This window comes from Hylobates moloch, unplaced genomic scaffold (genome assembly GCF_009828535.3).
Source record: "Hylobates moloch isolate HMO894 unplaced genomic scaffold, HMol_V3 SCAFFOLD_2, whole genome shotgun sequence".
NCBI lineage: Eukaryota > Metazoa > Chordata > Mammalia > Primates > Hylobatidae > Hylobates > Hylobates moloch.
Window position 1 is genome coordinate 91,687,239 of NW_026652277.1, and position 27,122 is coordinate 91,714,360.

General features: G+C 34.4%; 1 protein-coding gene across 49 annotated transcripts in view; it reads right to left on the reverse strand.

Moving 5' to 3' along the window:
* The window catches only part of RIMS1 (regulating synaptic membrane exocytosis 1), a 515,539-nt gene that overhangs the window by 186,334 nt on the left and 302,083 nt on the right, over positions 1-27,122 (reverse strand). For 9 of the 49 annotated variants that reach the window (XM_032153536.2, XM_032153518.2, XM_032153527.2 and 6 more), the window contains exon 1: positions 13,376-13,873. The exons of 22 other annotated variants lie outside the window; for them this stretch is intronic. In XM_032153536.2, the coding sequence (XP_032009427.1) occupies positions 13,376-13,475 (100 nt within the window). In that variant the 5' untranslated portion in view covers positions 13,476-13,873. Of the gene's footprint in view, positions 1-924; positions 1,232-9,949; positions 10,108-13,375; positions 13,884-27,122 lie in introns of those variants that run through there. 18 more of the 49 variants (XM_032153743.2, XM_032153733.2, XM_032153721.2 and 15 more) reach the window with 8 other exon arrangements.

The window sequence follows — 27,122 nt, forward strand, 5'->3', positions numbered from 1 at the left end:
AATTATTTAGTAGACATCAGATGTAAAATATATTTTAATATTTATTTTCTAATAGGTTGTAAACTTCCTAACTTCCTGTAATTCATTTTTTTAGTTTATATTCCTTTAAAAATTATCTAAACAATAACAGGATTGATGGTAGTAAGAAAATAACTATTGTAAGTTTAAATATGAAATAGGGTCACCATAGGCTTTGAGAAAACACAGAAAACATTGTGGGTTTGCTTTGAAAAGGGTAATTGATATTGAGAAATTAAAAGAAATTAGAGACAGTAAATATCAGTCATCAGATTAGTTCTTCCTAATTCTAAAAGTTATGTACATTTATATAAATTTAGATTTTGAGACCACATGAAGCTTTGGGGTCCAGAAACATTCCCAAAACACCATGATGTTCAATGCCATCTTTCTTACCTCTACATTGGCCTGGTGCTATAAGGCCTTAGATAAATTTCATAAATTAAAATTCCAGAAAACTTGAACAACAAACACACAAACACATACACACACATGCATGCGCACACAACTTTGTGCCTTAGGATTATAAAATAAGAATGTGGTCATGGTCTTCAAGAAATCTAGACCATACTGTATTATCTGCATTAAATGACAACGAAAATGTATCTGAAGAAAAGTCTCCAAGGTCATTGATAATGGCCAAAATGCTTTCCACACAGAACAGCTTGGAGAAGAATAAATTTCATGTGTAAATATGACCTGAGGCCTAATACCTGAGAAATTTCTCTTCCAGAATCTAAATATAGAATAGTAAGGTAACCTGGATAACAAATCACAAAATTGACAATCTTAGGGATACTTGTTTTTTTTTTTTTTTTTTTTTCAACACAAAGACTCTTCATAAATAAGAATTTGGGAAGTGCTGTACAGCAGAAGGAAATATTTTACTGCAACTTTCCAACTGACCAGGCTTCCACATTGACACTGAGTATTCCATTCACGTGGGAGAACAGGTTGTCAAGTGCAAAGTCTCGGAATAACCAGCCAGGAAACCCTGTGGAAAAAATTGGGGTTTATTTGTTTTCATTGTTTGGGGACTGGGTGTTAACCATAGGTTTAAGAAATTGTTGTGCTGGGCAAGTTCACAGCAAAGACATTACAAGAACAAACTCTACATATAAATATCTTTGATAAAGGAAAATGTCAGTCCTTATCCAGACCCAGGCAACACTAGCAAAACAGCATTAAGGTGAAATAATATTCTGAATGTCAAATCAATTTTTACCTGCCTCTATATCCCAAAGACAAGGAAATAAAAAATGTAAAGATGGATACATGCTTTTAGTGATATAAATGAAAACAGTAAAATGATAATAAAGACAAATTTTAAGGGTGTACAGAACAAAACAGAAGTACTTATGTGGGACTGATACTTCTTATTTTAAAATATACTATTAATCTACAAAAAAGTAGAAAAGCTTATACTGTAGCAAATAGTGGGTAATATAAACAAGTTTTGACACCAGAGATCCCTCAAGTGACTATGAATAGTTTGTTTTTGCCTTTCTTTTCTATTTTATTCTACTTATTTTTTGGTTTGTCTTTGTTTTTATTTTGGCTATGCAAACAAATAATTTATAGATACATTAAAGGACTTTATTTTTAAGTTGGAAATTCTTTGACTGGCAGTGGAAAATCACCAGGCCCAGAAGCTTGGAGAACATTTTATTTTATGCCTCGGCATTGTTTTTGAGAAAACTTCTAGATAGCCATATTAATAAAACTCCAAAATTACGGCTATAGGAAATGAGGTTGCAAAACATTGCAGTCACTGGTCTAAATCTCTGACTCAATGCAAAAGTGGTCAAGCTTTATAAAGTCACATTCTTTCAACTGTACTCCAACTCCATGTGACAGAAGTAAATAATTTAAATAAGATAAACCACAAAAAATAAGGATAAAGAAGCAATATCAACAAATCCATATAGATTGTATATACATTTTTTATTAAAAAGCAAACTACGTTAATGTTGGTCAAAGACTAACTTATTGACTCAAGAAAGGAATCATCTTCCAGGGGTCCTAAATATTTGACTGAATAAACAGTTTTAAATCTATATTTCCAATATAATTATTTAAAAATATTTTCATATCGGAACTGTTACTTTAAAAAATAAGTAACCCTCACTGACCTAGACTAAAATTGTTCAATATTGGTTTCTTGGCTTTGTCACAGATGCAAGAGAATCCAATTCCCAGCTTTACTGCCTGTTTAAATACATGACTTCACAATAATTAGCTGCATGGAACTACCCTCAAGTACACTTTATAGAGTTTTCCTTGAAGATACTGCCCTACAAATTTTTGAAATGTTTAACACAAAGCAACAATATATACAGAAGTCTTTGTGAGGGCTATGTGGTAAATCAACTTATATTTTCTGAAACAAAACTATGAATTAATTCACACCATCAAACAACCATGCACCTGGAACACACTATATTTCTAGACAGTCCCTCTCCCCTCACTGCCCCTACAGTTCCTTTTATTGTATTGTCCTTTATCATTACTATATCAGGGTGTTTACTATATGGATCATGGTGACGATGATTCTCATATGGATCATGCTGCTTTTGCTCCTGCTGATAATCTCCTCTATGAAATAACAGAAAAGAAACTTTCTTTTGGTGTTGGTATCAGGAATAATTAGTGTGCACTTATGCAACTGGCTTTTTTTTTTTTTTTTTTTTTTGAGACAGAGTCTTGCTCTGTCGCCCAGGCTGGAGTGCAGTGGCGTGATCTCGGCTCACTGCAAACTCCACCTCCCGGGTTCACACCATTCTCCTGCCTCAGCCTCCCGAGTAGCTGGGACTACAGGTGCCCACAACCACGCCTGGCTAATTTTTTGTATTTTTAGTACAGACAGAGTTTCACCGTGTTAGCCAGGATGGTCTCGATTTCCTGACCTCATGATCTGCCCACCTCAGCCTCCCAAAGTGCTGGGATTACAGGTGTGAGCCACCACATCTGGCCTGCAACTGGCTTATTTTGTGTTAAAGATATTGTGCATTTGTAATGAATGACATTTTTTTGTGTTGGGATATTTGATATTTGTGATTAAATATGCAGCCTAATTTTCTACCCTTATTTTCCCTTACTGATCTTTTCTATGTATTTTAAATTTATTTCACTTGGCTACAGTTTTACATTTTCGCAGCTATTGTAAATCACTTTTGACATTAAAATAGGCTTTAAAATGATATTAACATAGCAATTAAAATCAGATTAAATGATATGTACACAATATAATTTAGTATATTTATTGTAACTCTATTTTCATTACAATGCAGTTTTCCCTCCTTCAAACTCAAAATAACTTTGATTCAACAGAAAACAACAAAATGGAACTGACGTGCAGGTATTACTTTATAGTAAATAGCGAGTTATCTTAATTTATTTGAGAGCCTTGCCAAAGGATGGGAAGTAAGTGAAAAGGTCTTCTCATCTGGCAAAAGGCAATAGAACAAAACCTGAGCTCCTAGACTTTATTCCTAGAAAAACACACTAGACCCTCGCTCATAACTTTATGGCCACAATAATACAAGAGTTTCTTTGGTATTCAACCCCACAAAATCATTAAAGATGCACACTGTAAATGGGAAAATGGTTTGTTGAAACAAGCACATTGACAGCAATAATTATTAACAAGAAAGGGGGCAGGGAAACCTAAACAAACAAATACACAAAAACAAACAAATCAGCTAAGAGTCTATGTGCCCTCAACACTGTGATACTGTGTGTAGCTCTATGAACATAACTGTGTTAAAGACTGCATGAACAGTTATATATGAAAACAACTGGATTAAAGGGCAAAACATTGATGTTAAAACAATATCCATTAGGCAACAACTAAAAATATTATAGCGTGTAAATTTTTATAAAAACAAGGATGAAATCCCTTTATAACCCTCCTAATTAAAAACAAAGGTTGGTAAATTATAATTGTGATGATATAATTTTAATTAAAACAATGTAAACAAATAGCAATAATCATAACAATAAGCTGGTTGGCAAATATCTGGCACATTGAAAAACTCAGCTGTAAATAAGAAGAGATCTGAAGCTAAGTTTTTACAATTAAGTCATTATTCATCAACGCAACAAAAAGAAGAAACATACAGCAACTGTTTATTATTGTTTCAGATTAATCATGAACTTAATTTAAAGATTAAATGCACTGTAAATAATAACTCTTATCTCATCCCTTTGCATGTTCTATTTCCTGATATTTTTTGAATGCAGTACAAAAAAATGGAAAAGATCAAGTGCTCTTTTCATAATACTCCCCACACAGAGTAGCTGAATTGTCTTTTAAAGATTCTTAAATCAATGTCTTTTAAGTAAGAGCAAACCAAGTGAACAAAACTATCTTTTTAGAGAATTATGTAACTGAAATTGTGAAATTAAGAGATATCAGGTCAAAAAAATAAAATCGCAAACCATTAGCACTGATAAACTATTCGATAACACTAAATCTGAAAATTAAAATTACCATTTGAAAGATTACATTTATAAAAAATTAAATTGAATATTATTTTAGTAATGTTAAAAAGTCAATTTTTCATATTTTGTAATTTTTTATAAATCCATAACAAAACGTTCCCAATTGAGACATAAGGTGATGTCACTCACAAAGACAGTAAATATGTTTAACTCGGTTCTCTCAGTAAAAATGTGCACATTGAAAATTGATCTAATAATGTCACCAATCTTAACAATATAAAATCATTCTGTTTCACCTAATTTCTATACAAACCAACCCAAATGCTAGCTAAAATATCTTATTGATCACAGCAAGATTGAGCTGGAGAAATATAGAATCCATGAGAAATATCAAATTATAGTAATTATAATAATCTCAGTATTAAGAAAAAATATAGCTGAATTTTATCTTTTTTAAAACAAGACATTATGTTATATACAGGTATACTATAAATAAAATTAAAGGCTGATCTCCATTTCAAAATAAAAGAGCCAATCAATAGCACCTCCTAAACTCAACCTCAGTTTCTTTTTAACTGGCAAGACCATAAGTAGCATTTACCTTATAAATAAAATGTTTATTATTCACGTTTGAAATATATTTGTAAAGAATTTGTGATCATTGTTGCAACTGTATTCTAATGGCTTAGTTTTCAAATGAGAAACTCATTACTACCCTAGGCTAGCCATTTTGCATTATTTACAGTTGAAAGGGACTTAAAACACTGAAAAACAACATCTTATTTGCCTTTATAATTTCCATTATTACCAAGAAGTTCCATGGTTCTATTTGTTTCTCAAAGTGATGTACTAATAGTTTTAATGAGAAAAAAAATCACACACACACACACACACACACACACACACACACACACTCACCCCAGATCTTTGGGCCTACCATAATCTCTGACATAATTATCACTGTATCACATTTTAGATCACACATACAGATGTGTACTTAGTTCACAAGTATGCAAACTGTATCCACTGCAATTTAGCTTTGTTAAACCATCCAGGAAATCTGTGGAGAATAAAGATATTACGTTTAAAGACTCTGTATAGCAAACTCAAAGGGGACAGCTTCAAGCAAAAACTTCAGAAAGACTATTCTTGTTACAAACCACACGTTTCTTACCAATACTTAAAGGGTCTTTCAGACTAAAGAGATGTTTTAGAGCCCCTTATTCTGTGCTTAATTTTTCCATCACTTTTATGCCTTAATTGAATAGCTCTGATTATAGTAAAATCTCATAATAACAAACCTTACACAGAGATCTCTATAACTAAATGTCTGCCTAAAACAAAACTAGCCTCTGAAATCAGGAAATCACAACATATTTGTCAAAGAAGCCTATTGTCAAGAGAAATCTAGTCTATGTCAAGCCATTCTAAACAGAAACAAGCTCAATGAATTTGCAGTCATTCCTAATGTCTTTGCTTATGCCAATGATCTGTCTAATCATCACATATTTATCTTTTGGAGATTTAAGCTTTGGGTGTATTTGTTTATGATATAAAATGGCAGAGCCCATGAAAACACCAAATAGTAACTAAGTTTTTTTTTTTTTTTTTTTTTAGCAAGAGCAATTTGAAGCTGGTCTTGAGTTTATTCACTAACCATAGATGAGAAGTGGTGTACCTTTGTGTAGGCAGGACTTTTTCTACCACTGAATTTCAAGTACTTTTTTGTTGTGACTTTTAAGGAAAGGATTACAAACCTGAGTCATGCAAGTCCTTTTACACGGTCCATAATTACATTTAGGGGATCCACGCACTCTTTTAAATTGTAAGTAGAATTTTGTGTGCAAAAGTATTTTTTCCCTCAAGAGTCCATTGCTTCCTTTATTTCTCAAAGGCCTCTGATCTCTCTCCAAATTAAGAACAAATGGTTAAAGGGACTAAAGGAATGAGTGACTCTGAGTAGGGTATTATGATATGGACTTGTTGCTTTACCTTTAGCTCCCAGAATTATCCTCTCTTGCAGGTCCTCAGCCTCAGCAGTATGCTTTCATTAAGATCACTATTTAAGCCAGGTACTTAGGAAATCAAAAAACCATACTCAGAGAAAATGAGCTTTGTGAGTACATATAGAGAGCAAAGGAATTCACCTCAAAAAGCACTTTCATGACCTATCAACACTCTAATGAATTATATTTTTCAAAAGCCTTTAATATAGAATAGGCAAGAGAAACATTACACACAAATGTACTAACATCTCTTCTCTGATGAATACCTTAGACAATTTCAGATATATACTAAATAGGAAAATATAGAAAATATAATAACAAACTTTATATAATCTAAATAAGTGATTACAGAACATAATCCTGAAATAAAAGTAAGAAAAAATTTAAGTGGATAAAAAAGTTGTTGCAATTTGAACCTACCCAGAAGAACAAGTTTCAAGGGCTAAGCATTCTCTAGAGAGAAAAACAACAAACATTGCAGGACTAACAGCCTCTTGTAACAAAAACAAACAAAAAGCCCTCAAAGCTATTTATAAGCCTAAAATATAAGACAGATATTATAGTATTGAAATATGTTTGTTAAAACTCACCAGCCATTATATCAATATGCCCCCCCTTTCTGAAGTCAGTTTTGAAATTTAATGTTTACAGTTCATCTTAAGAATTTATTTCCCAGATATTCAAGACTCATAGAAGTCACATAAAACCTTCTCTAAAACTTACTTAAATTAACTATGCAATCAAGATTTTTGGTTACATTTCTGCAAGTAACTGACCCACTCATAATATAAATATGATTATTCCCTTCTTAAAGACAAAAGGTTGGCCTACTTGAAGCAGGTTATATAAAATCTAAAACCATTTCATTAGCCTGCAACTTACAGGCATGATGATAGGTATTTAAAAGTTTTCTTGACTATTATCATAGTATCTAATAATTACAAATTCTTTCATTAATTTATCTTCTTTGATAAATTGACATGCTTCTTCCCAATCTCCCTAGCCTTAGAAAATTGAGAATGGCAAGCATTTGCTTTACTTATTAAAAGTGTTTACAGATGACCTGGGGAAGGATAGGGGAGAATATATATTTGCTGTTCATTGAGATTAATTTTTGTTTTTGTTTTCCAAATGACTTCTTCATTTCTCTAACAGAACCCTTGCCAAGAACATTCACAGGTAATACTTCAAAATGAAAATATCTATTTTCCTTGAAGATCTTCCTAACTACGCACTAATAAACAGCAGCACCCCATAAAATCAGAAAGTTGGAAGAGACTTGAGCAGACAAACTTCTATGGAATTCATAATCACTTTACTAATAAAGTTGTTGCCCTCATAAATATATGTGTAGAGACTTATAATTCAGACTGGTTCCTCAGAACTAGACAGAGAAATCAATCACATTGTTTCTCTTTTTCTTTTGTCTCTCATGTATATATATGTGGGAGCATGAACCATCATTGCCTCAGCCTTCCCCTCATAATGGTGGGTGTCTATTATTAAGAAAAAACAGCAAGTATAAACATGAACAGAAGATTCATGATCATTATAAACTGGCAATTATTAGCCACTCTGTAAGCACATTGTTCAATTTACAATAAAATCCTTCCATCCTCACTAAAGAATATATTTAATTAGGCTAGACTCACAAACATTAACTAGTATTTGGTAGGCAGCAATCTGATTCATATTTTTGCCAGTGGAAGGTGGCTACTTTTCCAGTTGCCTCTGACCCTTTGGATTTTGAGCTTGCCTTCAGCAAAAAGCAGACCTCTTGAAAAACATTTGCTGAGAAAAGAAGGCAGGAGCTCTCTTCAGCTGCCCTCAGCAATACACACTGAACCTGAGAGAGAGCAAGGGAGCAGTGAGGAGAGCCCTTGTCCCTGGCCGACTTTCAGGGAGCCCCAGTGCCTCTCTGCATCCAGGTCCTCATCAGGCTAGGTGCCCTCAGGACACCTCAAACTTAATGCCTATTTGACAAAATAGTTACAATGAAGCCAATAAAAAAAAAAAAGCAAAAAAACAGCTGTATTTACCTCTTGCATTAGGAAAACTGCATACCTTTAAGCATTTAATAATTGTGTCTTTTTTCTACATGGAAATTATCAATAGATGATCTTGAGCATCTGAAAAAATGTTTTGCCATTCCTACAGAGAATAACAGGAGAGTCTTTTTCCAAACTGGCAGAAGGGAAACAAGGGCCAGAAGGGGCTAGTCACTAGTTACTCTTTTAACCCAAGGTCACACACCTAAATCTCTGATGCAAAAGATTACACTCCTCTTTCCTTCTTTGTGTCTTGGGCTCTCTGTTCCCCTCATCAGAACAGTTTTCCCTTTAGTCCACGGCTTAACATCACCGAAAACACAGGCATTTCCACGAATGTGTTCTATAATCAGGACTGTCAATTAGGAGAAACCAAACCTGGTCAGCCTTTTTTCTAAACACTTGAAAAGAACAATCTATATATACTTAAATCTTTGTATTTTCAAGAAGATTAAGTTCTGACATTTTCTAATTTTAGTGAAAGTCACTAAATAGGGAAAGCAAACTCTTTGATCCATCAGAGAAGAAAAATGTATCTTTCTGAATTAATTGTATATTATCTAAATATCTCAAGTTAAGACTTAAATGTAATACTAAAATGTATAATTTAATGTGTACTTCGGATAAACATTTAAAACATAAAAATAACTTTATGTAATACAAGTAATCATTATTGCATCCTAAAATATTTATATAAAGCAAAACATCCTTATTCTCTACTGATAGAATCTAAATGAAACATTTTAGTATCTTACTCTTTTGGATAATTAAACAACAAATTACATTAACTTTACATTTATCCATAGATTAATATAATTTAGTTTACCTGTTCCTGAGTGCAACGTATGAAGTAGTAGAAACTGCAGAAACCCAGCAAACATAACAGCAGCATCGGAGTGGTTAATTAAATGCCACTGGTATCAAATCATTAAATTTCAGCTAGCAATGGCAGCAAATGCACAACACAATCAAAAAATCCACCAAAATACAACATTTTAAATAAAATTCCCTGTGGTCCTTGCATTCCAAATCAAAGCCAAAAAAGCCTGCAGTGTCCAACATTATACAACAGTGACACTAAACAAGGCCATAAGTGCTGCTGTCATCAAAACAGATCTCTGCAGTGAACAGATTCTCATTGATTACAGCATTAATCTATAGTGCTCTGTGCTGTACTAAAGTAGCTCCCAGTGTAGCATACACTAAAGGTCTTTTAGCTCCTCAATTAACCATTTCCTAAAACAATGCACAGAAGCTGCACCTTTCTGAAGCCAGAGAGATGAAACGTTGTGGTCCTTAAAGCTAACACAGAAGAAAAGACTCAGGGAAATGTTCAGGAGCTCATCTTGTACCCACCGACACTCACTGCGATACCCATGGGTTAAGATGACAAGGTTGAGCAGATGCCTGACTGTCAGACCACAGAAAACTCACCTGAAATGATTTGGTCCCATTATCAATCACTGGCAATCGTCCTGCCAAGCCCTGTGTAACAGATCATTTCCTCTGCAGTTTCCCTAACTGAGGAATCTTACTCAGCTCAATGACAACTGGCACCAGAAAGCATAAACCAAGAGTGTACACAATTGATTGTTGGGAACACAGGCAAAAGTGCTTCTTCAGGCTCTTCTGATACGGCCAGCCTAGCGCTAATGGTGGCTCATCTCCAGAGGGCAAAAGGACAACCTCAAACAGGTTTTGCCAGGGAGTTGGGGACAAGAGAAAGTGGCTCATATTTCTGATATTTTTAAAGATGCATATTTTCGAGGACTGTAGATGCATAATTCATAATACAATAGATTTTTTTTTCTCACTGAGACACAATAATTATCCTCTCATTGGCTCACCTACATTTTACTTCATCCACCCATATTTTGTGTTACAGAACAACAGCAACAGTAACAACAAAATTAGTTGATTTGAAATTATGTTACTATCTCAATTACATTTTTATTGTAGTACAACATTCAGATTCCAGAAACAGCGATGAATAATGATACACTTCTCTAATCATCTAGGGATTATTTGCTGAAAAACCAAGGTGGACTGCTTCTAGTTTGTTTTAGAAAACGAAATGGCCAAATGATGATAGAGAGAAAATTAGGAACATCTTTCATTTATTTAAAACAAATGGCGCCGTGTTTACTTAAATTACATGTACTTGTCAAAAATAATTATCTCATGAGAAAAAAATTAAAACTGAGCCATGCATCATCTCATTACCAAAACAACTGCAAAATATCAGCCTTAAATGAAATGACTAATTTGAACAATTTTTCTCTCTTAAAAGAACACATTTACGGTCTCATTCAGCATCTGTTTGCCTTTTTTTCTTTTCCCAAACTTCCGCCTATGCTTAAAGCTGGCTGTAGTCAAAACCTGACCAAGTTATTTTTGGGAAAAGCAAAAGGGAAATAAGCATTAATTGAATGCTTATTATAAATAAACATTAATTGAATGCTTATTAAGTGCCAAATATTGTACTATTAATTTTATTTAATTTATTTCTCATAGGCTTATGGAAAAATCAATAACACTTATCCCATATTAGAGATGGGGTTTAGAAGAGCTAATTAACTTGCCCAAAGTCACATGATTTATAAGTAGCAGAGTTGGGATTTGAACTTGGCTTTGTCTGTTTTGAAAGCCATGTATGAGCTTTTCACTACACCATGGTAGTTAGGAGTTACTGCAATTATTTTGTTGAATTACTTCAAAGTTATGTTAGTTTTTGTGAAAGTACTCGTGACTTGTTGGCGGTGCAGCGGGGGCCTATAATGATATACTTCTATTTCCCATGTTTCGAGGTGGTGAGGATTTTCCGGAGCAGCTAGTGGGACTGAAGTCTTATACTTGCTGATCTTAAGTTGCTTCCATTATGATATGGTCATTAAGAAGACATACAGATGGCATGGTCTAGAGACAGACCTGCTGGTCCAGCAAGCATACAGAAGAGAACCAATAGAAAGGGAGTCAAAACTTTCAACAACCAATATACTCATTTTGTCTGGTTGAAATCGCTACCATATAATGTTCTTTGACTAGAATTTAAGAATGCATGAATCAGGCTGGGCGCAGCGGCTCACGCCTATAATACCAACACTTTGGGAGGCCGAGGCAGGTGGATCACCGGAGGTCAGGAGTTTGAAACCAGCCTGGCCAACATGGTGAAACCCCATCTCTACTAAAAATACAAAAAATTAAGTGGGTGTGGTGGTGGGTGCCTGTAATCCCAGCTACTCGGGAGGCTGAGGCAGGAGAATCACTTGAACCTGGGAGGCAGAGGTTGCAGCGAGCCAAGATTGCGCCATTGCACTCCAGCCTGGGTGACAGAGCAAGAGTCCATCTCCCAAAAAAAAAGAATGCATGAATCATATAAGCCTATGTAGGCTCAAGTCAACTGAAATAAAACATTTTAATACACTGCATGTGTCTATTGTTGTGCTTGAGTTTTGAGATTTAAAAAAATATTTATTTCTTTATTCCTATTTCTTTTCTCTTGTTTATTATCCAGTAGGGGCTTACTTCAAATTATAAAGTCATTTTGAATGTCATTAATCTAATATTTGTCCCTCATTCCATCTCATGAATTTATGTTAATTTAGTATAATTACCTTGAGTTCCCCAAAGTGCCTTGATATAAGAAAATTTATCAAATAGTAACAAATCGCATTTCTAACAGAAAATACTTAATAAATCCAAACAGGGTTTATCAAGTATTTTCTGTTAGAAAAGCAATTTTTTACCAAACCCTGTTGGATTTATTAAGTATTTTCTGTTAGAAATGCAATTTGTTACCAAACTCTGTTTGGTTTATTAAGTATTTTCTGTTAGAAATGCAATTTAATAAACCAAACAAGGTTTATTAATCAAAACGGTATTCATGGATTTCAAAATTACAGAATCAAAGCAGAGAATCAATATTAGAAGAGATTAATGTTGACCTTATTCTAAAATATCCTTACTCATTTCTGGGTACCACATACTATGAGCTTTCATGCATAGTAACAAGTGTTATTCACTGGAGCCACTGTCTAGGTAAAAGTAGAAAAAATCCTTCTATTTTCATTTTTTAAATTCCAAAATTTATGTTAACAATATTTACTCATTTAAAATACTTCTACAACTCTTCCATCTTGAGCCATACATATCCTTATTCTGGGTTATATATTTCACAGCCTCATACTTAGTTGTAATTCCAGAGCTATATCAAAGACCAGAAAACTGATTTCCCTTGGGAGAGAACACATAAAACCTAATATCAAATGCAATTTTGAGCTTGCTTCATATATTCCATTTGACCTTGTGCTATTGTAGTTTAGGTCAAGGCCTGCATTTGTGAAAAGGTTTTGGTACTTTCACAAGAACCCAGGAACCATTATTTTTAAAAAGTGACACAAACTTCCTATTTTTGAATTGACATCCCACTAATGATACTGCAATTTGTCATGTATTTCTCATTCTTTGTATGAGATAGTAAAGCATGGAACACATTGACAGAAAAAGAAAACCCATGCACAATTAAGTAGCCTGCTTTTTTTTATTATTTTCACAGAACATTGATTTTCTAATCTTCAAATCTTTCTTGATTTGGCTATTACACAGGAATCAATCATAAACATAATTAATCATCTTAAAATCTTTAGGGCTATATTACAAACCCTACAATCTCATTTCAGAGAAACAGATTAAAGATAAAGTTGGTAACTGGAAATTTTATTCAATTAAGAACACTGTGCACCTGACACACAGAGAATAGAAATATTTTGACTGGAAAATAGATACAGTGGGAGTGTTAAATATAGATTTGGGTACAACTGGGACAAAAATGAAGTGGGATTACCATTATCTATTGCTTACCAGCAACTGCTCGTCGAGCTTCAATTGTTCCCTCTTCGGAATCAACAGACCTCACTTCTTCCCACCCTTCTGAAGAGACATGAATCCCAGGTGCACACATGACAGCAAACTTGCAAATAAATCCAGCTTGAGAGATTTAAGTCTTGCTGTTTAAACCACTCTCTGCTGCTCAAGATCTTATCTAAGAAGAGTGTGAAGCGCCTCCTTCATCACTCTGCTTATATCATTGAACAACAGGACCAGCAGAAAATGGAAACTGAAATAAAACATTGGTGTGAGAACAAGGAAGTCTCCTTGCATGACTGACTCAGGTCACTGCAGGCACTGTGCAGTTACCCAAAGGACTGCTTAGATAAAATACTGTAGACAAGCTTCGGTGGGCCTGGTGGTGTGGGGACTGGTAGCATTTACTGAGGAGAAGCATATTGGCATCTCTGTTGGGTTTTAACCAGATCCACAGGATTCAGGAAATAAGCTCTCTGCCAGATGACACTATGCTCCTAGCCATTCCTTCTGTTTACTTATCGTCCAAATTACTCTAACTAGTGTCCTTTGTCGTGCTGTGAGCTTATTTGTGGAGAAGGCTAAATAAAGGATTTTTATGACAATGAAATGGCCATTGGCCCATAGAATGATTTCTTAACCAAACTCTTCTGCTTTTGTTCAGTACCATTAAAATTAATTAAATGGGAGCACTTATTATTATTGTATCTTTGATTTATGAAGAAAAACACTTCTTTTTGTTTCTTCTTGAAATATTCGAACTTAGGCTGTATTTTTAACTGTTATATATTCTTTAAATAATACTCTTATTACATAAACTTTTTAAGGTAGCTTCCCTCTTCCTATTATTTTTCTATCAGATGCAAATACATATATATGTGAATATATTATATATAGATTCCTATTTTATGTGACATGCTACAAAACTAATACACATTTCTGAAATATGAAGAGCTATACCTTCTGAAAAATGAGATGCATGTTCCTAATTTATGAAAAAAATTATATATTTTTATCTACTTTAACTGTAGTCTTTTCACTAAAACAAACTAAAAATTTCACATGTAATTTTAATTTAAGCATATTTTCCTGCAGGTAATTATTATTTTTTTGGATTTCAATACAGAAAATGTTGTAAATAGCAAAAATAACACAATCACCTTGCATTTGCATATATTTCATACTTCCTAAATAATATTCATATGCTTCAAAATGAATCTGAGAGGTAACAAAGATGGATAGCATTAACAAGAGAATCAACCATGTAGAGAAACAGACATGGAGTATTACCAAGACTGGTTTATCCTGGAAATGAAATTCCTAAGTCACTAACCTAAGGCTTCTACTTCACCAAACTTTCATTTTCAAATTAAACTTTGGTACTAATATGACAGCCAGAAAGTACAGATAAAAACCTATTACAATCAAATGCCAATATTTTTAATGTTGAAATATTAATCACATATAATATCTTAGAAATTCCTTTTTATTCCTCCATAGTCCTATTAATTCCATATGTAAAATAAATCTGATTTTCAAATCACAAATCTCCTACAAGTATCCTTTGAAGTAATAATCAATAATGTACAGATTTTCTAAGTTCCATATACCACCAGCGTATTAAGGACAGTACTGAAGTACTATACGAAAAATGTATATATTATTTCCAAACTCTTCCAAAGTACTTTCAAAAGCTGAAAAACATCTCTACTAATCTATAGCTGACTCACTTATGTAACATCCTCTGTTGCTCACAATTATATCTTGTAAAAAATGTATACTTCCATGTAAACAAATATGCTAATCATTTTAAATAATGAGAATGTCTACATAATTTACTGTTGATAGGATGTAAATCTAGCATCTCATTCTTTATGGGACTACAGAATGAAGACTGCCCAGGTAGAACTAACACATTACTACTGAGTTGACTGGCTAAATCTGCTGTGTGAGCCCTGCTATATTGTGTTAATGTATTGGCACTTCAGAATCAATGGCAGGACAAACTCTGGACAGAAGAGGGCAAATCCATTGTCTTTTAATCTGTACATGTGGAAACTCCAGATCCTTTTAGTAATACCAAGATTCTTAATCTTTACAACCAGTAGTAGAATATAATATGTATGAAAGGTTATGGCATAAAAACATGTTCAGGTTCACGATACCTCCTCTGAGAGGTTTTCATTGACTAAACCCAATGCACATTAATCTTTTCATTGTTTAGCACTTCCCTTTAGGTCTTCAAGGGACAGTCAGCCTTACGTAATATTTCATTCTGTTATTTCTTCCAATTTTCACTGATCCCTGCATGCATGCATTCAGAACTTCTTTCAATCAAACAAAAATTCTGAGTATCAACTATACTAAGCACTGGAGTAAAAGAAAAAATACATAGAACAGGTCTGTGCCTTAAAGGTTTAAATGCTATTACTATTCCCATGTTACAGATGAGGAAACCGAGGCTTAGGTATGATAAATGACATATCAAGTCAGTGGCAACACCAGAATTTGAATTCAACAAAAGCAATAATAATCAAAGCTAATATCGCTTTAGATTACCACTTCCTTAAATTTGGGGACTCTCAAAATATCTGGTTCAAGGCTGTGTTCTTGGCAGTTTGTGATTGAGGCAAATAAATCTGCACTAAGTAAAACATACATTATGCTATTGGCTAAGATCCTCCATGAGAATATAGTATAGCTCTGCCATGCCTTAATCTCACAACACCAGTTTACAGAGATGTTAGCAGATGGTTTAAAATAAAAGGGACCCAATCACATGTATTCAGGACACACTGCATATTCTATTCTTTTCTAGAAAAATAACAAGGCACGTTACCAGAAAAGGTGGTCAGAAGTCCTGCATTGAGGACACTTTTAGCTAAAGTTAGCACTGGCTAAACTTACTTGAGCATAAACAATATTTTCGGAAACATTTACTAAGCTTGTTATTTTGCAGAAATAGTTGGAAAAATGCTTGCATTATTAATACTGTGTATTCTGATTTTTGTTAAGCTATCCTAAGGAACAAGAAAGAGAGTGAAGTATTGGATCTCATTTTATAGATTAAGAGTTGATGTTCAGGACCATGTTGCTCCTTTGGGTAGTTTCTGTAATAAAAGGGACTCATGTCTTGTTCTGTCACTGGGATATCTGTGATTCGGCTACCACAAATTATCAGCTCAGCTCTCCTTTTCCTAACCCAGATGGACAGCTTCTGTACCAAAGTTCCATTTATTCAACTCTACATAATCAAATGGAGGCAAATGTTTTTTGTTTTATGTTTCTTTCTCTTTTTTTTTTTTTTTTTGAGACAGAGTCTCACTGTGTCACCCAGACTGGAGTGCAGTGGCGCGATCTCAGCTCACCGCAAGCTCCGCCTCCTGGGTTCATGCCATTCTCCTGCCTCAGCCTCCCGAGTAGCTGGGACTACAGGCGCCTGCCACCACATCCAGCTAATTTTTTGTATTTTTAGTAGAGATGGGGTTTCATCGTGTTAGCCAGGATAGTCTCGATCTCCTGACCTCGTGATCCACCCGCTTTGGCCTTCCGAAGTGCTGGGATTACAGGCATGAGCCACTGCGCCTGGCCTGTGTTTATTTCTTTTGCTGAAACTTAAAATATTTCAAGACACAGTCCAACTGACATAGCCCAGTAAATTCTGATTGCATATAGCTAAACACAGAATAAATCAATATTCAAGATACAATTTTTGAAGCAGCAATAACAAGATAGAAGGCAAAATTAGTTTCGAAGACATAAGAATTCTCAAAATATTAGGATTCGGGAAATTAATATATTTAGTTCAATTTCTTCCAGGATTGACAACCTCTTTCATAATTACAATTTCCTGAGTTATAAGGCTTCAATGCCTCTTATATCACTATTTACAGGCTTCCCACAAGGGTGATTTGGACACTAGAAGCAACTCCGGTTATAAAATGCCTAACTGGAAAAATTTAAAAGGTTAAAAAAGACTCAAAGTATTTGATGCTATTAAGGGGGCTCTGGATCCCAAATTGCTCTGAAATTCAAATTCAAATTAAGTTACAGGTATGTAAATTATTGTTTTCAAAGTGTAGTAATGATGTAATTTATAATATAAATGAATATGAGTATCCAATGAATTCTATTTTTTATTTTACAGTGTGTTAAAGGACAAGCATGTTTGAAAGAGATCTTCAATGAAAACTGGTCTGTATCATTTGCTTTGATTTGTGATGTCTTCTAAGCTAAGGAGCCCTAAAGCTTCCAGACCCTGACCCAACCATATGGAGAAACTGAGGCAATTACTGGATATGGAATAAAGGGGATCAGAATAGCAAACATGTCAAAATTTCAGACAGTGCCAGGATGTGACCCATGGTTGAGTAGGGAATTTTTCAGAGATAATATTTTTAAGTTATTTGGAGAGACGACGTTTGGGTAGGAAAGGAAGATCAAGAAAGATATAAAAGGTAAGTTTGTTGTGTGCCTAATTAATAAACCTGATTCACCTACTACCATGGAATGTCTCTCCTCCAATTTTCACCTTCTAACTGATCTTACACATTACCTACAGGAGACCTTTTGAGTGTTTTTCATGGTGATTAGATATTTAAAGGATAATCAGAAGTTGACAATTTCAGCCTCAAGCTTGGCACAAATGTTTTAGTCATTACTGTATTTCTCTGTAAAAGACAAAAAACATGTCAGAAGAAAAAGGATTCCAATTTAGAAAGCCAACATTTTAGCTCTCTGAGCACCATTTCTTAGCATTTGCCTGTTCTTTGTAACTTTAATAATTGATCTTACGGGAATGGAAAAAGTTTTGAGCTTAAAACTGGATGGGAAAGGTATTATAGAATGAGGTATCACTGACCAAGGACCAAATCTATGTTATTTTCTTGATGTGGGACTACATTACAATGTAGGTAATATAAATTCAGTCTATAAAATCCACTTAATGAACAGATGAGCAGAATGAGATTTCAATTTATTACAACAGACTTATTGTTTGTTTTTGTTTTCACCCACAGTTCAGATAGAAATAAAATTACTCATCTACCTAAGCTGTTTCAAGTTTTATATTTATCCTTCTTTCATTATGAGAAAGCACTCTAAGTGTCCTGGTCTTGTATAAAGATGCAAGGTTAAAAAAGAGGTTAAAAAATTGCCATTTCCTGCTTCTTAGGAGGGAAACATTCTCATGGCCCTGCGTGGTTTAAAAATGCAAGCCCCCAAACATTGTAAGTCTTGATTTATCCAGGCATATTGCTGAAGTATCACCTCACATACTTATAGATCTAATTTTCTCATTTCATTTCTGGCACTTGGAGGTTGGAGATTCCTCTTTCACACAAACTCAGCTATGCCTTAAAAAATGTTATCTTTATGCATCATTTACAGGTTTTCTCAGTGGAATTTGGGGGGTTTGGGGAGAATTTGTTTGTTTGTTTGTTTTGCCTACTTTTAATTTCCTCAGCCTCGGCAGCCATGTTACTGTAAACTGGAAGTAATTTCAAGAGCTTTTTCCCTTTGATATGTTGACAGTTTAAAATCTGATTTGTCAGTTCAAACGCCATTAAATGGATATATTTATTTGTCCTCAAAGAACTACAATTCAAGTAATGCTATCTGAAGTAATAGTGCCTTCTTTATCATCCTATTGCCCATACACCTAGTTGCTTCCTAGGTATAGTCATGGACATCAGCTATTTCTCCACAAAAAAAAAAAAATCAACAAATTAAAGAAGCTAAATAGAAATGTTAGGCAAAATATGATGAGACTTAAAATACCAAGTTATTAAAGAAAGCATATAGTCAAGTAGAGTCAAGATCATTTACATGATGTACAAGCTAAGTAATTAAATGCTACACAGAAGCGTATGTCTCTATTATTTCTACACATCATTCTACTTTTCTATTTATATGTATCCACCTGTTGTCCCCTCTATGTGAGAAGTATTTTGAAAATCTATTAGGAATTAAACAAAACAAATCAAAACCAGTGGTTTTCCAGAACAGAAGGCTCCCTAAATTCTATCTCAGCTGAATTTCTAACCAAATCACATAAAGGCTAGTACTTTCTCTGGGTTATACCTTGCCTATAGGACTAGACTACTTCTTGCTTGTTTATTCCTCTCTCAAATAATTTTCAAAAATTTTTCTTAAAAATATTTACGAACTTTGTGTCAAGATACAAATACACATATAGTCTCCTACCTCTAAAACAATATTTATTTCAAAAGTAAATAGTCATACTACAAAACATAAATAACTGTAGAGCTGGAATCTTTAAAAAGCAAAGTGGGGAAAGTGGCTGAAGCCACCCAGCCCACTGAAAGGTAGTGCAGGTGGGTAGAGGCTCCTGGAGCTGCAATGTCCTGTCCTGCCAGTAGAGAAGTCAGTCCATGCCTAAAGCTCCTCCCATTAATTAGGCTAAAAGTAACCCCAGTCAATCCCTCCCAGGGTTGCCACTTGCAATGTGCTATATACCCTGTGACTTGGGATCAAGGTACTGGAAACTATGGAAGAAAAAAGTCTATGCTATATACCCAACTAGAATATCATTTAAGAAATGATAACAAACTAACGGTTTCTTACTACCCCCAGACACTCACTGAAAAAATTAACAAAGGACATGCCCTGACAAGAAGAAAAATAAAGCAGAAAGGGAAAATGAGAAGTAACCAAGAACAATGAAATCATTTAAACATGTTGGCAATTAAGTATTAACTATAATAATAACACTGATATCTATTTATGTGAATACTGAAACACAAGTTGAACTTGAATTCCAAATCATATCATAGAAGATAGAATAAAGACAGTAAATTTTTGAGAAAAGTGAAAGCATGCTAAAAGTCTTCTTTCATAGACATATGATTTAATTTTAGATTTCACTAAAAAGTTCTAAAATTAAGTACTTCATTGAAAAGTGAAGGTCTGCATTAAAGGTTAGAAATGAAATGCATAATGCCTTAAGCTCTAAAAGAAATGAAGAGACACGGAAAACAACTTGATCGGTCTTTAAGAATGCATGAAAAGTAAAAAAGCAAAGCCAAGGAATGAACGATAAATAGAAAACCTGAGCAAATGCAAATACAAGAGAATATAACTATGGTAGGGGTTTAAAAACACACACACAAAAAGACAACAGAAAAAAATATAAGCATACTCATTTTGGTATATATCCTGTTAGTTCTCTGTGCACATATGTAATCATTTTTTCAAAAACATACCATATAGTATACATATAATTAGCAATCCCTTTCCCTCAAGTATCACAAATATATTTTTATGTCATTAAATATAACAATATATAACAAGATTTTCATGGCTACACAATATTCCTATAATCAGTGCTTTTTAACCAGTATCTTATTGTTGGAAACTAAGCTGACTTCCAATGTTTATATTATAGAGTTTGCTGTCATAAAAAATACTTGCCCATATCTATCATAAAGTATTTATTATGCCAAGATACTCTTTGTGATGTGATCACATTTTATAAACTAAATATAAGTAAGTCAGAGGTAATGATTGCAGCTATTAAATAAATTTGACAAGTTGACTCATTATTTGGGTTACAGAAAAGTTCTCACGTGATTTCAGTTCCAAACACCAGGCTTGGTTGAGTTTGAACTACTCCAATCACTATTCTAGTTCCCCCATTAATTGTGAAATACACAATCTCATGCTCAATTCAACTCAGTTTCCCAAAAGTCCCTAATTTCTAACCTAACTCATGGTTTCCCAAAGAAAGAGCTGTCTTGGTAGCCCTTACACCTAATTTAGAGCTCTTATTCTTTCTGGGGATTATGCCAATTAAAATTTCAGCTTCTTTCCTTCTGATCACTTAGCTGTCAGTCTGAGCTTCCTAACCTGTTTTGTGTTTCACTATTATTATTGATGTTATTGATGTTGCTTTATTTCTTTCTTAAATCTAATGGCAATTCTCTCTTAATAACTCAGGTAGTTTTTTCTGTGCATTTTTTTTCTCTTTCATTAAAATACACAATAAATTAATGTCTAATGGTAGGAATATTACAGTTACCTCTTTGTAGTTCAAAAATTAATGTCCAAATTACTAAAATAATTAAAGAAACAGAATCCTGAGAACACAGAAGTAATTACTTCTCTGTAATTAGGAGAGGTTTCCGTAATTACACAAGAAACAAAGTAAATAATGTCTTGTCATCCAATGAAAAGGTACTTATTGACCTAAGTAATTTTTCCCAAATGCATGACCATAAAATCAACAAACTTAACAGATATGCCAAGAATTAGAAGACAAGAAAAGTTACCCTTTTTCAAACCCAATCATCCTCAGCAGTACTTTTATATACATCTTTTCTCTCTATGAAATTATAAAATTTATTAGTTTCTTACTTTCTAATTACTTCTACAAATTAGAAAAGAAACATTCAACAATGTACAACTTAATCCAACAACTATAATTCCATGTATGTAACTATAAACTATCACTTTAGTAACCATAAAACAATATATAAATGTAGAAAGATGATTTCTCCATTTAGGCTTATAATTAATTTCCCTTAGGAAAGCACATGCAAACATTAAGAATAAAATTGGGTATTCAAAGAGAATGATTGAGGAGAAGGTGAAATTTGATTTTAGTTTTAAATCACAGCTAGAGATAGAGGACATTTTAAAAAGGCAGAACACTGCCAAATAATGGAGGTGGAAAAGTGTATGCTAAATGTGAAATACAGGAAATAAACACTAATTAGTCGGGAAGAACAGAGTCCTAGAGGTGATTGTGTCAAGACAAGTTAGGGCTACACTGAAGATTGAAGGGTATGGCTGAAGTTTTTTTGGATTTCATTCTGTATATAATGATAACCCAATCTATAGGAGTTTCACCACTGCACCGGTTGGAATGACAAAGTGTTAGGACAGTTACAATTACTACCTTTGTATAATCCTCAAGACTCTGAGCAGCACTTTCCCATTTATTATCTCAAAGTAGACAGGACTTTCAGTTTCTGTTCCAAATATATGCAAAGTCACTCTTGTGTTCCTCAATCCCTCCCTCATTTATGTGCTCCCAAGCACTACAGAGCTATCCCAGGCAGAATTCACACCTGCTAGTCAGTCAGAAAGTGAATTCCTGGGTTAGAGTTCCAAAATATACCTGGATTCATATAACTCTGTATTTTATTCCCCAAACATAAGTTAAATCATTTTGGATACTTTCCCAGTCAAATGTGTCTTCAAATTAATATGCAACTTTTTATTGGAAGCTCATCTTATGATACAAAAAAAAATTCTCATGGGAGGACTAGCACTTCATAATTTATGAAGGGTCAGGTTTGAGATTTGCCAATAACAATACTCAGGCCCCAACCCAGAACACTAAAATCAAAATCTCTAGGCTTGGGACCTGAATACTAGCAGGTTTTTCAAAAATCTCCTCCCTCAAGTGACTGCAATGTGCACTGAACTTATTCAACTACACATTAAAATAAATTTGGGGCACTGCTCCACATTGACTAAACTAGATTAGTTTTTGGTGCTGCCCCAGCACATATTTTTAAATACTCCTCAGATAATTTTAAAAGTACATAAAAATTTTAGAATCACTGATCTAATCCAACCCTCTCCTTCTGTTGCCCAAGGTAACCCAGTTCTTGACAGAACTAGGATAACCTGTTCCCTCAACCTGTAACCTCTGGGCTCTTTTCTCTCTACAGGTCTATAAGCTTATTCTTCCTAGAACAGTGTGTATGCCTGTCTTTCTTTGTTCATGCCAGTCTCCCTGACTAGAATGACACATTGGTTCTTTCTGCCCAAAATCTACCCCAGCTCTAATATTAAACGTTGGCATTCAAGCTTCCTTCCTCACTACTGTAAAATATATTATCTATGCATTCTATTTGGTGCCATAGAAGTAATATTTATGGTGCCGGGTGCAGTGGCTCACGCCTGTAATCCCAGCACTTTGGGAGGCAAAGGTGGGCGGATCACAGGGTCAGGAGATCGAGATCATCCTGGCTAACATGGTGAAACCCTGCCTCTACTAAAAATACAAAAAATTAGCCAAGTGTGGTGGCGGACGCCTGTAGTCCCAGCTACTCGGAGGGCTGAGGCAGGAGAATGGCGTGAACCCGGGAGGCGGAACTTGCAGTGAGTCGAGATTGCACCACTGCTCTCCGGCCTAGCGACAGAGTGAGACTCCGTCTCAAAAAATAAAGAATAAAAAATAAAAGAAATAATATTTATGGAGTACTTGCTATGTATCAGGTACAAGGCATACAGAACCATGCATAATCTCATTTAATCTTTACAACTACTCCATGATGTATGTGCAATTATTATTTCCAGGTTCTAAAACGATTGAACTTGAGGCTTAGAGAGGGGTTAAGTAACATGTCCTGGGTTATCAGTCTCTGGCTATGCCTAGAACTTATGTCCTCATGATCTGGGATATTAAACCCTCTTTATAAAGTAACTTCTCAATAAGGTCCTTCATGATCATATGGTCTTCATAGACAACAATGGAGACAAATGCCAAAATCAGTATTTATCATGTATGTACACAAACATCTACAGGCCTTGGTCTCTTTCCTCCTATGAATATTATCATTGAGTTGAATTATGTCCCCCTCCAAACTCATCTGTTGATGTCCTAACCCCTATTACCTCAGACTGTAACTATATTTGGAGACAGAGTCTTTAAAGATGCAATTAAACCAAAATGAGGCCATTAGGGAGGTTCCTCATCCAATATGACTGATGTCCTTACAAGAGGAAATTTGGACACAACATGCACAGAGGGAAGATCATGAGAAGATACAGGGAAAAGTCAGTCATCTATAAACCAGGGAGAAAGGCCTGGAACAGATCCTTCCCCAGGTTCCTCTAAAGGAACCAACCCTGCCAACACCCTGATCTCAGACTTCCAGCCTCCAGAACTATGAGAAAATAAATTCCTGTTGTTTAGGACACCCAGTCTGCAGTGTCCTGTTATGGTAACCCTTGGAAACTAATACAATTATTATCTCATGTGGTACACAGCAGCCTCAGAAGGGTTTATTGGAATTAAAATTAGATCTGCCCTTTGGGATGAAACATGTGCTTTTAAAAAAGACTCAGTTGCACAAGTTTAGCTCAGTAGTTAAAACAAGACATACAAAGAAGATGGCTAAATACGATAAACCTAGAATAGCAGTAAGAATCAGAAATGCCCTACGAGGTATGAATAAGAATGATATGGAAGGTAGTATCTGGATTTCCAATACAGTAGTTGACATCAGTCAGTATCTAGGGATCCAGCTTCTGTCTAACTCCTGGACAGGGATTAGTGAGGGCAAGCAAAAGTTTCAGTTCTAAAGACTTGGGCAACAGAATCAGATTCAGCCACAAGATCTAAGGAAATGGATCTAATAACCAAAATGAGGCACAACTCTGGAACCTGGTCTCAGGAATACGTTAAAAGTTAGACTGTTAGGGTTGAGCCCAGACTGCAGACAGAACAAGTAGAAGGACTGAGTAAATGCTTGTCCTCAGAGGGTACAAGATGAGTTTCAAGCTCTTCCATCTGCAGAGAATAAAGGGCTTCAAAATCTGGCAGATCTCAATACCCATGTTTCCTTCTCTGATCAACAGTGCGTGAAAGGAGAGATTTTTGTTTGCTTCTGAACCCTCTTCCAGATCTGAGATTTCTGTTATTCTGTTAAATTGAACCAAAAGTAAGGACAACCTTTTCATTCACTGGATAAAATGGGTCAAAAACACTGCAGTATGATTCTGCATTTTAAAAGGATACCAAAGAACAACTTACTGAGATAAAACAGGTGATACTGAAATCTTCAATATCAAATCTTTTTCTAAATGAACTTTGAAGCGTAATTGTTTCCCCTTAAAATGACCTTTAGTTACACATCTTTTTAAAAGTTCTATATTAAAGTTGTAAGCATATATTACATGTAAAATTTGTATGATTATTTTTGAAAATGTAGCCCTGATGTTAATTTAGTTTCTCCTGCTTCAAGAATAGAAGTTACTTTCAAATGCAACTAAATGACTAATATTTCTAGCCATGGACTAATTTGGAAGAAATATTATTGGGTATAATCATGTTAGATTTACCAACTTAATTTCTTTCCTTTTTATAGAACTTATGTTTAGTCATAACTCCTGTTTTAGAATCAAGGAGACTTTTTTTGGTCGTTTATATATTAGGCAGAAATTGAAACTGAAAATCCAGCCTCTCACCATGATTTCCAAATTTTTCTTAATGCATATTCTTAGAAATTAGAAATTAGCATGTTAGCTCAGACCATACACACACACACACACACACACACACACACACACACACACACACACACACGTGTCCTTTCAATCCCTTCTCAAGATTTAAATTGCACAGATGATTAAAACAGCTAATGTCCATTCCATATCCACAGTAAGAAGAAATTAGTTCTCAGACTTTCTCTCTCTAAGGCATTAAACTGAAGCATCTAATGCCCCAAGTCATATGTCTCCTTTTCAGTAGTTAAGAGGGAGAATTGTTTATCCTTCCCTCATCAATGGCAGACAGTAGTCTCTCTTCTGTTTTATGCCTATTCTCATTTCTATCCTTCCTAAGACCAGAAAAAGTCAGGCCAGGTAAAACTGTTGAGCATTAGTGCTAAATGTCAACCTGTCCAACTGTCCAAATGTTTCCCTATGGCAATTTCTTTCCTCTTTTGGAGTAATTAAAGAAGAAACTACAGAAAGCATTTCACTGAAGATAGAGGTCTCTGAAAGTGTGTTCCTCACCTTGTGTGGGAAAGGGCCCAGGACAGATGTAGATAAAAGGGAAAAGCACAAAAGAAATCAGGTGGACTCTTTTGAGAGGGCCATTGAAGTCAGGGACTATGCTCTAAGCAATATACTCCCCAAACCTGGTAAGTGCCTGTCATATAGTGGAAGCTCAATGAAAAATTAATATATGAAGAGAAAGGAAAGAGAAACTAGCATAAAAAGAGATGTCAAGGCTTTTACAGTTCCATGTGAACCCACTGCTTTTTGATGTTCTGATTGCTAAAATACCAATTATGGAAGGCCCTAGAAGACATCAAAATTGGTTGCTTGCAATTTAATAAAAGTAATATTAAATAGAATTTTTTATTTTCTTATTTTAAAGGATATCAAATTAATGCATGCATATGATAAAAATTAAAATAAATAAGGGCTTCCCATGCATAGCTATAGTAATTGATTTCTTCTCATATCCCTTCTTCCCACAGTATCAATTCTACTTCCCAATCTTATTTTTAGATATTTTCTTAGTCGTTCTAATGGAAAACATCCTAATTTTAAAATAATTTGTCTCTATATGTTGACTGCTTTATTTGTAATATTATCTACTGGTTTCTAATTTTAAAATATTACCTATTGTTAAAACTGATTAAAGACAAGATGCTCACTTTATTTACATCATTTTGGTTTCAGAAGCCAATAGTTTTATCTTTCTACAATTCTATATTTAAACATACTTAATCCTCTATTTCTTGTCCTAAAATCTGAACACAATCTTTTAATTCTTGAATATTTTACATAAGACTATTCATATTCCTGCCTATCCCTCCACCTCTGCCCTCTCCAGAGCACTTCAGCTCCCATATCTGTCAGTTTTACCTTTATTTCGATGCAGACACAATATTCGTATTCAATTGTGTAGACATTTTTAAGTATTAAATGTAGAAAAGGGTTTATTCTAAAAATTGAAAACCAATAAGCAGCTTTTACA